This window comes from Parasteatoda tepidariorum, chromosome 3 (assembly GCF_043381705.1).
Source record: "Parasteatoda tepidariorum isolate YZ-2023 chromosome 3, CAS_Ptep_4.0, whole genome shotgun sequence".
Taxonomy (NCBI): domain Eukaryota; kingdom Metazoa; phylum Arthropoda; class Arachnida; order Araneae; family Theridiidae; genus Parasteatoda; species Parasteatoda tepidariorum.
In genome coordinates, this window is record NC_092206.1 from 62,198,067 (window position 1) to 62,215,048 (window position 16,982).

The 16,982-nt window shown below is 26.9% G+C and overlaps 1 protein-coding gene across 1 annotated transcript in view; it reads left to right on the forward strand.

Moving 5' to 3' along the window:
* Positions 1–7,711: 7,711 nt before the first annotated feature.
* The window catches only part of LOC107451189 (uncharacterized), a 59,078-nt gene continuing 49,807 nt past the window's right edge, over positions 7,712–16,982 (forward strand). Inside the window, exons 1-2 of the mRNA XM_043039454.2 lie at positions 7,712–8,111; positions 15,912–15,953. Coding sequence (XP_042895388.1) covers positions 8,054–8,111; positions 15,912–15,953 — 100 coding nt within the window. The 5' untranslated portion in view covers positions 7,712–8,053. The remainder of the gene's footprint in view (positions 8,112–15,911; positions 15,954–16,982) is intronic.

A 16,982-nucleotide genomic window follows, 5' to 3' on the forward strand; every position in this document is an offset into this window, starting at 1 on the left:
AAGTTTTTGAAGTTAAGCAATATTTAAGTTCTTCACATTTATCTACAAAGTTAGTGAATTTAACGAATCTGTTTATTTAAATCCGAGACAACAGATAACTTATTTGTTTAACTTTTGCAGACGAAATTAACTTGAAATTCGAGCAATAAGATGTGTAGAATTCTGTACTTATTTCGTAGAAAAATTACTATTACATTATTATTAGTTTAAAATGTATAACTTAATGTAATTATATGCGATTTTGTTTTATTAAATATAAGGACGAAAATGCACATATTTGTAATTCTTATGAGAAATTATGAAAACAAACGAACTCTCAAAAATTCGGTTTTTTGAAATGACAGATAATAAATTTGTTTTTCTTTCGCAGACTTGAAAATCAAGTAAAGAAATGTGTAGGATATACTTATTCTATCGACAAAAAAATTCAAGATTTATAATAAATTATATTATATTAAAATGCATAATTTATTTTAATTATATAATTGTATGCAATTTTGATTCATTGAAATATAAAGAAAAAAATGTACATAATTACATTTTTCATCTGAAATTCTGAAAACAACTGCACTCGCAAAATCTTGTTTTTTTTTCTACCTTGAATCACATTACAGTTTAAGTTTACTAAAATCTTCAAGTGTTTAAGTTGCACAATAAGCTAGTTCAGGGGTGACGAACCTTTATACACCAATGTGCCATTTTTTCTAAAAAATTGTTTAACGAAGTCAAATAATTTTGACTTCATGATTATTGGGAAAATAATAATACTATATACTATCAACTCAAAACTCTTAATTTACATTGAAAATAAAAATATATTTTGCAATGTCTCAGTTATACGAGTAATTCAACTTAAAGTAACAACAGTGTGACTTCTGTTGTTGCAGGTTAGATGACAAATAACTTATATTAGGTAGTAAGATATTTGTTTAAGCAGGACTGTTGATTTTTTTGCTAGTTATTTATTGTTAAATTGTTTTTTATGGTTATTAATTGTTTTTTTTAGCATTAATTGTTATTTTTTTATTAATAATTGTTTATTATTTTGTTTGTTTTTGTGAATTTTAATTTAATTGTTACATATGCTTCATAGTGTAATAACATTTGTGTAATAACAATTCATAGTGCAATAACAATGGAGATCGGTGACGTGCCCAAAATATTGTGTCGCGCGCCATAAATGGCACGCGTGCCATTGTTTTGCCATCCCTGAACTAGTTCAATCTTTCACTTATTTAAGTTTTTTGAAAATTTGTAGGATATCGCTCATCACTCAGGAAAATTTCAAAGCAGACTTGCTTAAATTTAATTAAAAACTTACACATGCATTACAATGCATTTTTATGCATTAAAAGTAGTATGAAGTAAATAAAGACAATAAAAATATCAGGGAGAAAATAAGGATCCGAAACGAAGAAACGAAAATTACAGTAATCTCAATAATGTACAGAATTGTATAGTAATGACATTTCTTATAAGAAAAAAATTATAATTCTGTTTAGTAAAAACAAAATATATGGTATTTAAATCATTCATTTGATAACACTAGGGAACAGTGTTTCTGTTACATAAGTTTTTAACTGATCTTGGATACTTTCTCATCACTGATTTCAAATTTGCAATCAGTTTCCCCCTCCAAGCTATAGTTTTGTTTAAGAAAAAAGTATGTTTTTAATCTATTGACTGCCGAAATATTAGTTTAAAAACGTCATATATAACAGGGGGTCAAGTAAAAATTACATAGGAGAAAAAAATCAAGTAAAAATTACGAGGAGAAAAAATTACATAGGAACTCATGTCGTCAAACGTCTCTAGGGGCTCTTCTTAATTATGAACTATTTTTTCGTGTGCTTCTGAGTAGTTTTTAATAGGAAAATGTCCACAGCTGCACATCATACTATTACCGGGCATGCAACATTAATCCTGATTATGTGTCTTAACTCTCGTAGAAATTCGTCAATCCCTGCTACATACAACGTTTTTAAGCTTGCACATTTCGACAATAAATAGACTGAAAGCGTCATTTAAAAGCAAGCAAATCTGTAATTTTAGGAACAAAACTAATTTCAGATTTGAAAGCCCCACACCCATATTAAACAAGATCAAGTATCTGCATATAAATGCAACAAAACATTTTTTCCAAAGAGTAATTTTTCAGTTCATATTGAAACGGTTTCAGTTTTTATACCACACATTTAATAAGAAATAAGAAACTGAAAAGTAAATTTAACGGAATAAATTTTTATGACATGCTCTACGGTATCATAACATGTTTATAATTTTTCTTCTTTTTTTGCATATCCTAAATTTTATCACACATATTAAACAGTGTTTTAATTAATTTTATCAAAGTCATTACCAAAGTGTTTCGGTAAAAATTATTAAGAGTGTTGGTGTTCCCATAATGCCAGAAACACGGTAAATGTTACCATATTCTGATAGTTTTTACAATACTTTTTGTCTCAGGGCAAGAAGTAAACGAAAAAAAAATATTAGAGTGATATTTTAAAGAAAAATGTAAAGTTTTCCTGATCACATTTAAATAAAATAATTAGAAATAATAATTATTTATCGAAACTTATTTTTTGCATGGAATTATCATTGGATAAACAAATTTTATGATAATGTGCAAAAATTTTTCAAATCACTTTAATAGCTCTCAAGATATGCTGAAATACGCAAAAAATAAAATTAATATTATGGGATTAAAACTTTCTATCGATTTCCAGACCAAACGATGGGAACCATATTTCTTAGATTGCGGTTACCCCTTATATTTTAGATTTTAAAAATCTGAAACTAATGAAAAAATATATGTTTATTCAGATTGTTCGTTTTGTGTAAAATATCGTCTACACTAATTAATTAACGTATTTGAGGTAACCTCTTCGGACCATTAGAATTCAGTCCTAGAACGTGAAGATCCGATCATAAAATGGAAAGTTACTCAGGGTGGTCTCGTTTATTTTTTTTTTTTTTGGCGCACTATACTCTTGCCCCCCCCCTTACTTATTTGCGCTACCAGTGAAGTAATTTTGTTGCAAGATTAAAGAAACTACGTCAAAGTTATCTCACAAAATTTAAGATAATGCTTACTATTTTCTTGGGTTGCCTCGATGCTGCGTTTGAAAACGAAGTTGTGTATCATTATTATTACTTTACAGATTGTCCAGGCAGTTAATCTAGACTATTAATTAATGATTTTGTAGCATTTGCGTGTTCAGATTCGTCGTAAAAGGACTGAAGGCTAGAAAACTAACACCAAGATAACGAGCCATTTCACACTGCATTTATTATTAGGTAGTTTTTGTCAAAACATTTAACAAATACGCCCCCCCAAGCACTGTATTCTCTTAATGAGGCACAAAGTTACTTTTTTCAACAACTGTCATATTTGAAATTCTCCCTTCGTAGTTAGTCCATTTACTTGAGTTCATTATAAGCCGTTAATGAAAATTTGCTACGAACTTTGAATAGCGTTCGCAAAAACTATATTTCGGCTTGCTTTAGCGATTGATAAAACATTAGCAGATGCAGTAAAAAAGTAGGAGGAGAGTATTTAGAGTGTGATCAAATAAATTTTATCGAAGTAAATTGATTGTTTTAGCTTTATATTAACATTCCAAATACTTTTTCATCACGCACCTTTTTTTTAAAAAAAAAGAGATTATGATTGCTTTTTTTAAATGCATAGGGGAGAGGGGGGCACATGTGAACAGGGGGCACATGTGAACATGGTATGTTTTACCAATATGATTTCGATTGGTAGCAGAACTAGTCCTACCTCTCTGCAAAACTTTCAGAACAATGAGACATTCGTTGTTCTATTCTGACAATTTCTTCGTATCAGCTGGTGTTGTACATATTATAATCACTCGCTTCTTCAAGTTAAAGCATAGTATAAATCAACTAATAAACTAAAATTAACTATTGCAGACCATTATATGAACATTCAGGTAAGTTTATGACAATTATTCTTTTATTTTTACTCAATTAAAATTTCTTTATTTTTCAAGTTAGGTTTAAGAAGGATGGTGGGGCACTTGTGAACAAAACATCTGGGGCAGATGTGAACAGTTCACATGTGCCCCTACATAGTATTAAGATTATTATCCTCATGATATTATAAGTTTAAAAAATATGTATGCATTTAAAATTATTACTTTTTAATTTTCTATAATTAATTTATTATTTTTTCCTTAAAAATAATTTTTTTTTATTAAATGGTTGATTGCGCATTGCACATATTAACTGATACACCTGAGAAAGACAGAATTGCTAAAACTACAAAAGGAAAGATAGAAAAAATGAAAAAAGGCATGAAAAAGTATTAGAGAAGAAAGAAAAAGGCCCATTACAACTCCCGTGGAACATGAACTTGAGAAAAACCCAACAACGGACAAATTATTGTACAGCTGAAAAATTATTTTCTTATTGACAGTACTGTTGTAGAATTTAAATTCACATAGTAAGCTACAACCCCTTCAGTATAATGCGTATCTATATCTGTTATATTAAAGATTTTTTTTCTTTGAAATATGATGATTGCTTTGTGTTTTTAATCTTGTTCATATGTGCCCCAGGCCTGTTCACATGTGCCCCCAATAGGGGCACATGTGAACAATTGAAGTCATTTTTCTAAAATATTATAAAGTAAAGAAATATTTTATTGAAAAATCTCAAAAAATTCCATAAGACAAAGAAAAGACTATTTAAACATATGGACTTCTTTACTATGAAAAATTGATGATATTTTTTGAAAAATGAAGAAATAAAAAAATTTGTTCACATGTGCCCCCCTCTCCCCTACCTATGCGAGAATAATTTTCATGATACATTTTTTTGTCTCATCAGATATTTTTTACCATTAAAAAAATTAATGCTTAATATATTAATTATATGATTTAATCTTTCACAAAAGAAACTCTATATGTATATCTTATTATTGATTGTTAATAATAATATTACCCATACTACCAGTTAAATAATACAACCAGTTTATTCCGTTGTGTTCATTTCCAAAAATTTTGAATGTTGCTATGTATATTAATAAGCATACTCATTTATACTATGAATGTATTGAAACCTTATATTAAAGCATTTTTTAATGCTGCGCAAATTTGTTATTTATTTCAATAAAAAGTAATCATTGTTGTTAGTAACAGAAGTAAATAAGACAGAACAAAGACTTTTCACAGTGTAAACACTTTCATTACAATTTAAAAGAGTAAACAAACTCTTAATCTTATCCATTTGAATTTTGACCTTTTTCTGTTTTCAGATATAAATTGTAAACATGACTTTTGAGTTTAACTGAACAGTAGTTTGAAACAATAAGTTTTCATTTATTAGTATTTCATTTTTAAGTATCATCAACTATTAATTAATTTTGTTAATTATTTCTTTTACTTCAAGTAAAAGTTAACTTCATACAATATCGATTTTGATATGTGTATTTGATATACCGTGCTAAAGTTATTATACTTTTTTTAGTTTATTATTTTAATTTTTCCTTATTTGCAGTTACTTATTAAAGTAATGATATGACTTTCAGACTGAATCATCAAAAATTAGCAGAAAGTTTTGAGTTGTTTATTTAAAATCCTTATCTCAACACAAACTGTCCTTCTGAATTCACAAGATTTTAGTTCTAATTTTCTTTTCCCAATTATTGTTATTATAGACAATATTATTACAAATTTTAAGGAATACATTGATATACGTAATATTATAATACTGTATGTGAAAAATGAGAGCATATTTTAAAACTGATGTATGTGTTTAATTAAAAGTTTAACATCTTTCGATTCTTGCTAATGGTAAACAAATGTAATTGAATCTTTTTTTATTAAAAACATATTTCTAAGGTATGTTAAGGGCTTTTTATATGCAGAATAGTGGACCTTGATAATTGCATTAAAATAAATAAAAAACAATTAATATCAAAATGTTAAATTGGGTTAAGCGTAAGTAAAAGCATTGCATTTGCTTGCATATAAAATTTCCGATGTTACTATTTACCCTAATTTCAAAATTAATTTAACCAAGTGCAATTCACTACAGAAGTAGATTAGGTACTATAAGTGCCAAAAAAATTGCGAACTGTTATGCATAAAAATTTATACTTCCGATTAAAATAGTGTAATTTTAAATGGCAAAATACAAAATTTGAATGAAATCAAGTTCTGGCAAAATGAAGGCTAAAGAATGCAATTTTTGAAACCTAATAAATCAGAAACAGTTTGACTAATTTTTCTCCAATTTTGTATTAAAATTACGCAATTAAAAATTGCACAAAAGTGGATGAGCTAGTTTTAAAATTGTGTGCGAAAATGTTTTGTTTCACTTAAGACTTCATGAGATATGACAAAATATGAAAGAAGTAAAATTAACATTAAGGTACCCAAACTTTTGGCTGCTCAACTGACAAAACTATTTAGACCATATTTTTCAGATTGTGGTTGCCCACCATATTTAAAGACCAAGATTTTAAAACTGTCACACCCGTGTGCTGATTTGGTGAAAATATGTACAGTTAATTTGATTCTATAACTTAATTAACTGTTAGCACGCATTAATTAGTATATTTGAAGTAGTATTTTTGAACCATTAGGATTAGGAGTTAGTTCATAGGAACTCGATCATTAAAACAAAAGTTATTAAAAATATCTTTATTTTGTGCACTGTACTGCTAGCTAGTGTGCAATTTATTAAAAAAAATTATCATGACAATATAAATTGGAATTTCTTTATTATATTTCCAAAATAAATAAATAAAAAATGTAGTTTTTGAAAATTCAAACACTTGATTAAAGTCAGTTCTGTCTATAAAATTTAAGCACAAGAAAAATAATTTTTACATCTGAAATTCAAATTTAGATAGATTTTCTTGGGAAGTTTGGAATTAATGTGGCACATGTTTTTTTTTAGGTAATTTAAACAGTTACGCTTTGTTATGCGCAATGGGAAATGTTCTTTTTTTTTAAAAATATGGTAATTGTCTTATTCAGTGTTTAATTATCATTTAAGCTAATATTTCTTTTAACGCAAGTATAAAAAAAAATATTATATATATATATAAGCAAAAGCATATGAAAAAAAGGTCTCTAAGGCGATAAAATGTTTTAAATACAGTTTTTCTTTTAAAAAAAATGTTTGTTTGCAATGTTTTAAAAGCATTTTTTTTGGTTTTCAAATAAAATGTTTTATAACATTAAAAAAATAATAAAAAGTGGAAAAATAATAAAAAATCTGCTTTCTCGTTGAAATCTCTCAAAGAGGGTAACGGCAACATCGGTTTTAAATGTATGAAAAGATTAGCTTTACGAAAAAGTGAAATGCGTATTTTTTGAATATAACTGACTAAACACTGCGTTTCTATTATGAACTCAGAAGATTTTATGTATTTCAATACGTATTCGAAAAGATTTCATTCAGTTTGTGTTAATATAAAATTCGTAATTTGATACATAGAAAATATAATATTATTGTACGAAAATTTCTTTTGATTCAAAAGTATTATGTATGTTAATATCAGTATCAAAGTTTTTATTGAACTTAAAACAAAATCTGATCAAACTTCACAAAAGGAATGTTCCCGATTAAACTCTGCAGAAAATTGCTGGTTCTTTATCAAACTAACTTTAAAACAAACAAACAAATAAACAATAAACTTGACATCTTAAAACTAAACAAACATGGCCTCCAATGTAACTCGTAAAAAAATTCATAGTTATGTCCTGTTACTTTAAAAACATTTCGTTCATAAAGTCCTCGGAGACCTTTTTTCACAGGATGAAAGATTTGCGGATATTGGGGGAGAGTTAATCTTATCAATTTGCTGATGAAGGCAGATCTACATCTATCGGAGGTCAAATATTGCGAAAATACAGTCCGAATCTATGAGTGGACTCTTGATCTCAGAATTTCACCCATAAAATCACATCTAGTTACGCAGACGGACAAGTATTCTATCTTTCGCTGCCATTACAAGTGGAACAACAGCGATTTTTCTGAGGCATGCAGTTGAAGTGAATTATTACCTATTTCTTCTATGGCATCCCTCCGAAAGCTTTTGCTTTTATGCGGCTTCGTCGCCAGTACAGTTGCAGGTAGGATAATTATCTGCATGTTTTAGATGTATTTATTTATACTAAAAAGTTAAAGAAATTAATAAAATAACATGTTAAATGATACTAGTTTTTTAAAGAAAAACTTTAAGACATAAAATCTGAACGTTTAAGCCTGACGCTTTAAGCCGTAAAAGAAATACAAAATGTTACAATATTTTCCGAAGGCTTCTAATAAGGAGTTTTTTAGTTTACAAAATGTTTTTTAAGCAGTTTCTCAATAATTTTATCATATATATATATTTTCCGAAGGCTTTTTGTTTTTTAGTTTACAAAATGTTTTTTAAACAGTTTCTTAATAATTTTATCAATTATACATATTTTCCGAAGGCTTTTAATAAGGAGTTTTTTAGTTTACAAAATGTTTCTTAACATTATTAAACAGTTTCTTAATAATTTTATCAATTATAAAGCTGATTTTCTGAAGTTTATTAAATATCTTTAAGTTAATTAAAATTTCTTTAGATAAATATTGAGAAATTGTTCAATAGTACTATTTCAATACAAGTTTGTCTTCTCCTAAGTGATTTGTAAGTTTCAAATTTACATTATTATGTTTCGATTGTACTTAATAAAACATTTCTTACTGAATATTATTGAATTTTGAAAGTGGTTTAAGACATCAAGCTGATTTTGAAATCAAAATTTAATAATATTTTAGTTGCTCTGAGTAAAAATTATTCGGGTATTATAAAAATGGTTAACTGTTACAGTTATGCGATCAACAGTTCTCAAATATTAAATTTTAATATTTAATTAGTTTTAACGACTTCTTTAAATTTCAGTGTTAGTTTTTATTGTTATGTAAGTCAAATCTTCATTATAATTCTAACTTCTGAAAATTTTTGTCATTCATTATAGTACTCATATATTATTTTGCATTTCGAAATTTTTGGTTACAACTTTGGTTATGTTTACTCGTCAGTTATGTTTACTTGTCAGAAAAGAAAAGATTTACATTTTTTCATCACCTAAATTTATTTAGAAACCATTTTTCACAAATAAAGTTCATGCACTTATTTAATAAATTATAATGTCTAGAATTTTCTAAAATAATCGAGTATGAGCACACAAGTTTAAATGCATCACATTGCTTTGAGTTAATATTTTTTTCTTGCCTTTACTCAGATGAATAAAAAGTATATAAAGTCTTGATCTTGCCTGTAGAAACACTTTTTCTGCAAAAATTAAAATTTTAAATTATCTAAATTTAATTAAAATAAGTATAAATAATTGATCACATTATTAAAAAATTGAATAGTTCTCTAAAATAATTTATTAAGATAATTAAGCTTCAATTTTTATTATCTTTATTGCTGTTGCTATGCAAAAGATTTCTTGAAAAAGAGTGTAATGTGCTTTATAATACTTCAATTATGGCTAACTAATACAACCTGTTACGCATAATTTACCATTATTTTTTTCAAGATTAATACTATATCCTATATTTGCTTTTAAAATTCATTTTTAGCACAATGTACTAACTGATATAATTAAATAAATTATACAAATAAAGGGGAATTGAATTTTCTTTTAAATAAAAAAAAATAAATTAAAGGAAATTTGCTATTAGCCTTTTTTAGTTTAGAAGAAATACTCACTACTCTAAGACATGACTATTGCTTTTTTTCTTATGTAATAAGATTATTAAGCAGTATTTTTATTATTTTGTAAATATTTCATAAATAATTGAATTTGTCTTCGTGATAATCTTTTATTTCGCAATGGTAATGGTAAAATCTTTTATTTTGCAATGGTAATGGTATAATCTTTTATTTTGTTATGGTAATGGTATAATCTTTTATTTTGTAATGGTAATGGTATAATCTTTTATTTTGCAAAGCTATATTTAATAGGAAATATAAACTCCATCTCCAGTTTTGAAACTACTTTGATTTACACATAAAGTCTTAACTAAAACAAGCTTTTTAAGTTTGGTTCAGCTAAATTTTTTGACATCTCAGTTTATTATAAGATTAGAATTTAAGCATACAGTAAGCTCATAGTTTCATGTATATTTTAATACACAGTAAGTTGAAATCACGCCATGCATTTTGTTCGTTTACATTATTATCGTAATTACAAGAAGTAAAAAAATATTTAAAAATAAATATATTCAAAGTAAATTTTTCAAATCAGGAAATAAAATGAAATCACATTATTTGGTTATTTGGCTCAGAGTTGATAAGCCATTTTGTCTAACATAAAAGCATAAAGCAATATCATTAGAAAAATAATTCAAAAATGTATATAAAAAATTAAGAGTGTGTGCGTATGGAATAACTACATTAATGAATAAAATGTTTAATACTCTTGCCTAAATTTAAAAATAAAATTATATAATTTAAAAATCTCCTCTTCAATCAATGAAAAAAATTCTCAAACGAAACCACATAAACCGCCACGTAATGGCTTCAATTAATTCTTGTGTTTATAACTACGTATGAAATGTTTGGAGTTTTTTTATTTAATTTAAAACATAACATGAATAATGTGCAAAATTAAAAGAAAACACCCAGAATAAATTTTGATTTTATCAGGTTATACACTAAGATCAAACTTTTAATGGTTCAAGGACTAGGCCTCAGTATTATAGTTGTTGTATTGTTACCTAGTTAGTTCAAACGATATTTTATTTTAAAAAATCAGGCACGTAAACGTAAATCTTTTTTTTTTCTCTTTAATACTCGAAACCGATTTTTTATACTTAAAATATGGAAATAAAGGCATTACTCAAATATTTTAATTCTGACTATATTATGCAAATTGATTGTGAAAAAGTGATAAAAAGTTTTTAATTTTTTTTTAAAATTTTTTTTTTATTTTTTTTTTTTATTTTGCAAAATAGCAGTTCTTTAATTTACTGTATGTCCTTAAATGCATAAATGAAATCACACGGTTAAAATATTTTTTGAACTGTGGTAAAAGAATCTGCGACAGTCTGTTAATCCAATTAATCGTAAAGTTTACGGCTATGAAAATTTTTTTACCTTTACGAGTTTAAAACCATTTACAACTGGTATGGTTAAAAAATCATGAATACAAAACTATACGACTTTGTAACCATTTACAGCTAGTATAGTTTCAAAACCACGAAATAAAATTTAACTGGACATTGGATCTACTTCAGAGTTGGGTTATGTAAGCCATTTTGATAAGTAATTTACTTTAGATTTCGTTTATGGCTCAGTTCTGTCAGGTGAACCATAGAATAGGATTTATTTAGTAATGCCATGTATCGTGAGAGCAGAGGAATATTAGACTTTTTTGTACTAGACAGCTCTGTAGGACTGTTATCAATGCGTGAATGAGAATTTCGCATTCCAATTGTTCCGGGTCACCAATTAAGGAGTACAGAACATTGGAAAATCCTCATGTGTAAAAAGAATGGAGAAAATATTTTGTGTGTCAACGCTGGGATACGAAATTCCGTTCAGCCGGTTACGAGATTGGCAGATTAGTTCTCACGGCGAAAGCATGTTCCCATCCGTAAGAAACTAAATGGTTTCCTTAGTGTATAAGCTGTGTATAAAATTATTAGGTCTCCGCTCTTGCATTAGGCATAAGAGGATCGAAAAAAATATGAATTCGTAATCCTTATCCTTAGATCTTTCCTTTCCAAGAACGAGCTTTCGATTCTCACTGGCTATGAGTCTAATTGTCGCACATAAAGATTTAGTTGGATTGGAGGAAAATAGTCAAGAGAAGATTTTCTCACATTTAACGGTGCATGCCATCTTTTTATGGTTGTTTGTCCGTTTTAGCTGAACATGACAGAATAACAATTAAATAAAGCAATATCTAATCATTTTTTAGGGAAATTTCTTGCAGTGCAGCAATTAGTAACAATAAGTTAAAGTAGACCCTGAGACAGTTTGACGTAATTCTGAAGTGTTACGTACACATTTTTATTTCATTCTTATTTTCACTTTAAAAATTTCCTTTCACCATAAATTTTCAGTTGTATCAAAATTAGGTTATTTCCTGGAAAATTCAGAGGAAAAATTGAATTTTCCATTTTGAAAATTGGAATGCATCGAAAACATTTATGTTTATTTAGAGCAGGGTAAAATTTAGTGACAGATTTCATAACTTAAAATATTATTCTGTACTAAGATCTAATTGTTTTTGGGATCTGCCCATTGAACGAATATGATTGCATGATATTACGTGAAACTCCGATTATCATTTCGATTATCCTTCCTACAGAAATCATTCCGTTTTTCTCTTTTTTTGACTCAATGTTCATGTATTTAAGTAATTATTATTCCAAGTCAGCGAGACTTGAAATTACAAAATGGGCAAAATGTTCAAGATAAAATTAATCTTGAGCATTGATGTCATTTTCATGTATGGTTTTAATGAGTATTGTTATCAAAACAGTTAGTGGTCAACTAGCTTTTTCTGGAGAGCTTCAATTTCAAAAAACTTTCCCTTCGCAATATCACTCTGTCAGAAATTTCTGGTTAAATAACAATTTATTTAATTGTTATTTCACTAACAAAAGCAAAAACAAAACAGAACAAAAAAAACTTTCAAATAACCGTAAATAAGATGGTATTCAAACTGTTAACTATGAGAATAAACCGTTGATTAAGTGCTTTCACCTAATATTAAACCACCAGAGTTTTATCGCAGCAACTGAGCTCACCTAACGAAGCCATTTAGTTCCTTGCAGCTGGTTAAATGTCATAGCCGAGAGGGCTATTCTGCCAATCTCATTATCGACAGAGCAAGAGTTCGAGTCTCCGCGTTGACATCACAATATTTCCCCTTGATAAGCCACAACCTAACTCCAATGTCTATTACCTAAGAGAAAGATAAGCCCTAAATCGGTGAAAATTTCGCATTTAGGGTTTCAAAACCATGTTATTTGTAAATCGTTAAAAAAAACTTATAGTTTTGTATTCATGGTTTTTTGACCAACCTAGTTGTAAACGGTTTTAAACCCGTTAAGGTTATTACACCATAGTTTAAGAATGAAAATCTTAACTGTGCATTTTTTCCTCAGAACATGGCAAAGGTGAATATAACTGAATATTCTCCGTAAATTTCAGACAATATATAGTATGTATCGGTAGATCCCACATTCTTTGTCAGATAATAATAAATAGTAAGTTAATAGTATTAATAAATAGCAAATTAAATTCTCATTTACTTTAAATTCTCTCATTTTGGATTATACACACGTTTTAAATCTAAAATACGTAGTTTCTTAATTGTTAAATCATAAATTTCGTTTTATTAACTTTCCCTTAAAAAATAAAAATTACAAATTTCGCAAATATATGTACCTTTACATTGATTTCTTAAGTGTGAGGAGACTTTTAAAATGTTAACACTGATTGTGGGACCATGCATTTATATAATCTTGAAAGATTAAAATTATATTTTACATAAGTGCAAGAAAATTTTAATTTTTTGATAAAACTAAGTGACTCCATCCCTTCTCACTTCGTTCACAAACTCTCATTATTATTTTTCCTTTGCCATCTGTTTTATTTCTTAGAAGTCATTTCTAACAAAAAAACACAATAACTATAGTTTTAAATAAGAACATATTGCCATTAATTGCAAAGTAATGAATGATTTCCTGGATTGAGATTTTTTGTATTTAAGAATATCAATATGAATGTTTAAAATCAGATCTAGTGTCATCTAATCTCTTTCTTCCTGTCTTTTTCTTTTCTTACATTTAAATTCAACTTAAGAGCGAGCTTATAAAATAAAGAACTCGAGGGAGAAGAAAAAATTTTCTACAGAAAGGGAAAAATAATCACCATTTTAGGAAAAAAAAACTAAACCAAATTGAGAAAAAGTACATTAAATTCCAATAATTTTCAAACAAAATGGAATTTTGAGAAGAAAAAAAACTCTTGTTAAGTGAACAAAAAAATGGCTCTTTCTTCGAATTTGATCTGCGTATTTGCACTGCAGTGGACAGCAGATCGGTCTCATGGTATTTTATTCCACAAATTTAACAGTAAATAATTCTTGAACTACTAATCGAATGTTATTTTTTCTAATTCCCTCCCATTTAATTGATGGTAATAATTAATGGTAAACTGGTAAATTTTTATACCCCATGCATAATTTCCAATTTGAGGTATCATAGTTTTTACACAAAAAACAAAATACCACTGAAAAAAGGAAAGGAAGAAAAACTCATGAAATAAAATCCCACTTAAAATTGCAAAATTAGAATTTTGAAGAAGGAAAAAAAACGCTTATTAATTTTATAAATAAATATGATCATTTCCTAACGTAATACTGTTTTCTTTGCATTTCTGCCTTTTGTACAGCTGTTTGAATGGTGTTTTTTACTACAAGTTTAACAGCTAATTTTTCTCCAATTAATTATCTATTGTAATTTTTTTTTAATTTCATCGTACTTTCTATTCAGGTACATATTTTTACGCTATCTTGTAGTTTTTTGCTTCTTTGCCAAATAGATTTTGTTGCTGCAAAACAACATGTAACGTGAATTAACATGCAAAATAAAGTTAAACCGCAGTGTTCTTACGATTAAAGGGATTCTTAAAAAAATATTGATTTCTTAGAGAGTAGCATAAAGAAAGATACTTTTCATTTCAATATTATTGTATTTTTAACTGCTTAAAGTGTATTTTGATTAATCTAAAATTTATTCGAGTTGCATTTACGTATTTGACCATAGTCAGTTTTGGCAGTATATCTGTGGTACTATCTTAAAAATCCAGAAAAAAACGAATTTAGTTCCTCTGCAAGAGTTTTTAAAATTAAGTGATTTTTTTAAAAATATTTAGCAAAAATTTAATACGTATTTTTATAACTCCGTTATGTATTTACAGTAATTTTTTTCGCTGTTTTTTTTTTGCTGCTAAAATCAGGCTATGTTTTCTTTATTAATAAAATTTTCTCAATTAAGGCTTTTGCGATTATTATAAGTCTATAGTTATTAAAATAATGAGCATATATTAAGCTATGAATTCAGCTCATTTAGAATATTTTTTGTTATATTATACAATTTAAAAAAAATTCTAACATTCTGTTCCACTATGCATTTCTAACCCAAATATTATTAAAGTTATTAATATTTGCAAAGAAACTTTAATTTAGAGTATTCAAACATGCTCTAAATTCTGAAAATTTTAATGTATCATATTTTTGGTATGGGCTGTGTGGAAAGTTTAAAATGTAAAAATATAAGCAGAATAATGTAAATTTCAATTTTTAAATTATCATAAATTTCAATCATTAATTAGTAATCATTGTTAGAATATAGTTTTTTAATGTTTCTTTTTAACATCAAATTTTAAGTTAAATGCAGATTGGTCTTCAAATCTTTTTGAAGAAATATGGGAATTAAATTACATGCAAGTTTTATTGTCGTGTCTAAGCTTTATATACGGCAAAATATCATAGCTCACCATTAGTTTACAAAAGAGACTTAATTTGTTAGCTTCAGTTAAATTTTTTGTTTCCTTTTCTAAGTTCATAATTCAGTATTGAAAGCGACATAAAATAGTTTAAGAAATCTAGATATCTGTAGAATATATCTGCTTTTCATGACTAATATTGTACGAAATTTTGATTAGTTGTTTCATAAATCTTCTTAAAAAATATAACCATAAATTTTAAAGAAAAAGTGATGAATGTATGAGCTTTATATATAAGCTTTAAAAAATACTGTTGTGCAAGATTAGCAATCTATTTAATTAGCAAGATTAGCAATCTAGATTAGCAACTCTATATCATATAAATTTTTTTATGAATTTTATACATGTTGCATTTTTTCCCTAGTTCCTGTTTCTCAAAAAAGTCAGTGTGCAAGGTACTGTTCAGGTAAGAATTACTAAATATTCTTATTTATGTTTTTATTAGTTTACACCGTTTGACAATTTAAAGCATATTAATATTTTTGGCCACTGTAAAGATTAAGTATTTTTTTATATGTATGATTATTTCTATAATCCCGACAAACTTAACTTTTAAGCGTTGTTTATGCTCTATTACTATTAAATTATCAACATTTAAAATTATTAACATTTTAAAAAGGGAGAACTAAAGAAATACAGCTTATTAGTAGGGAATAGTAGCAATTGTGCTTAATTTTGATAGAAAGAACGTGAAAATCATTAAATTGATTTCATGAAAAACTTAAAAAATGCTAGCTACACTGTAAAATATTCCAGAAAAATTGCGGTAGGAAATGCACTGTTACTCTGAAAGTAGCCTCTTTAAAATCCATTTTATCGTAGAATTTAATACTCCGTAATTTTACAGCAATATTTATTTGATTACAGTGATTCAATGATTTAACAGTAAATATTACTGTTAAATTTCAGGCATAGCAGATTTCTTGTTTTGTAAAATTTTACAATAAAAATGGATTTTATTGTTAAAATTACTACCTTGAGTGCAAATACTTTTTACCGTAATTTGATCTGGAATTTTTTACAGCGTGGTTGAAGAAAATGACAAACTAGCTAGGCTGATCTATCGGTATGGTTATTTCCAGGCACTTTTGTTATAACTTTTCTTTTTTTCTTCGTTTGCTTAATCCACATTTATATCTTTTTATATGAATTTTTTATATATATTCCAAGACTACGGAAAAATTTAACTCAATTTAAAATATCTCATCAATATTTGATAATTATTTTTACAAATTTGAATATTTTTTCAATTAATATCATTGACGATAAAAGGAAAAATCATTTTCATTAATATTTTTATTTGATTTGTATGGCGTTTCCTTCAGTGTTTCTTGAAGTAATTTCAAAAAAGTTATAAATAACAAATACTGAAATATTAAAATATGAAATAGTTTGGGAAATTTAATGCTTGAGTTTTTAAAAAAAGGATGTATTA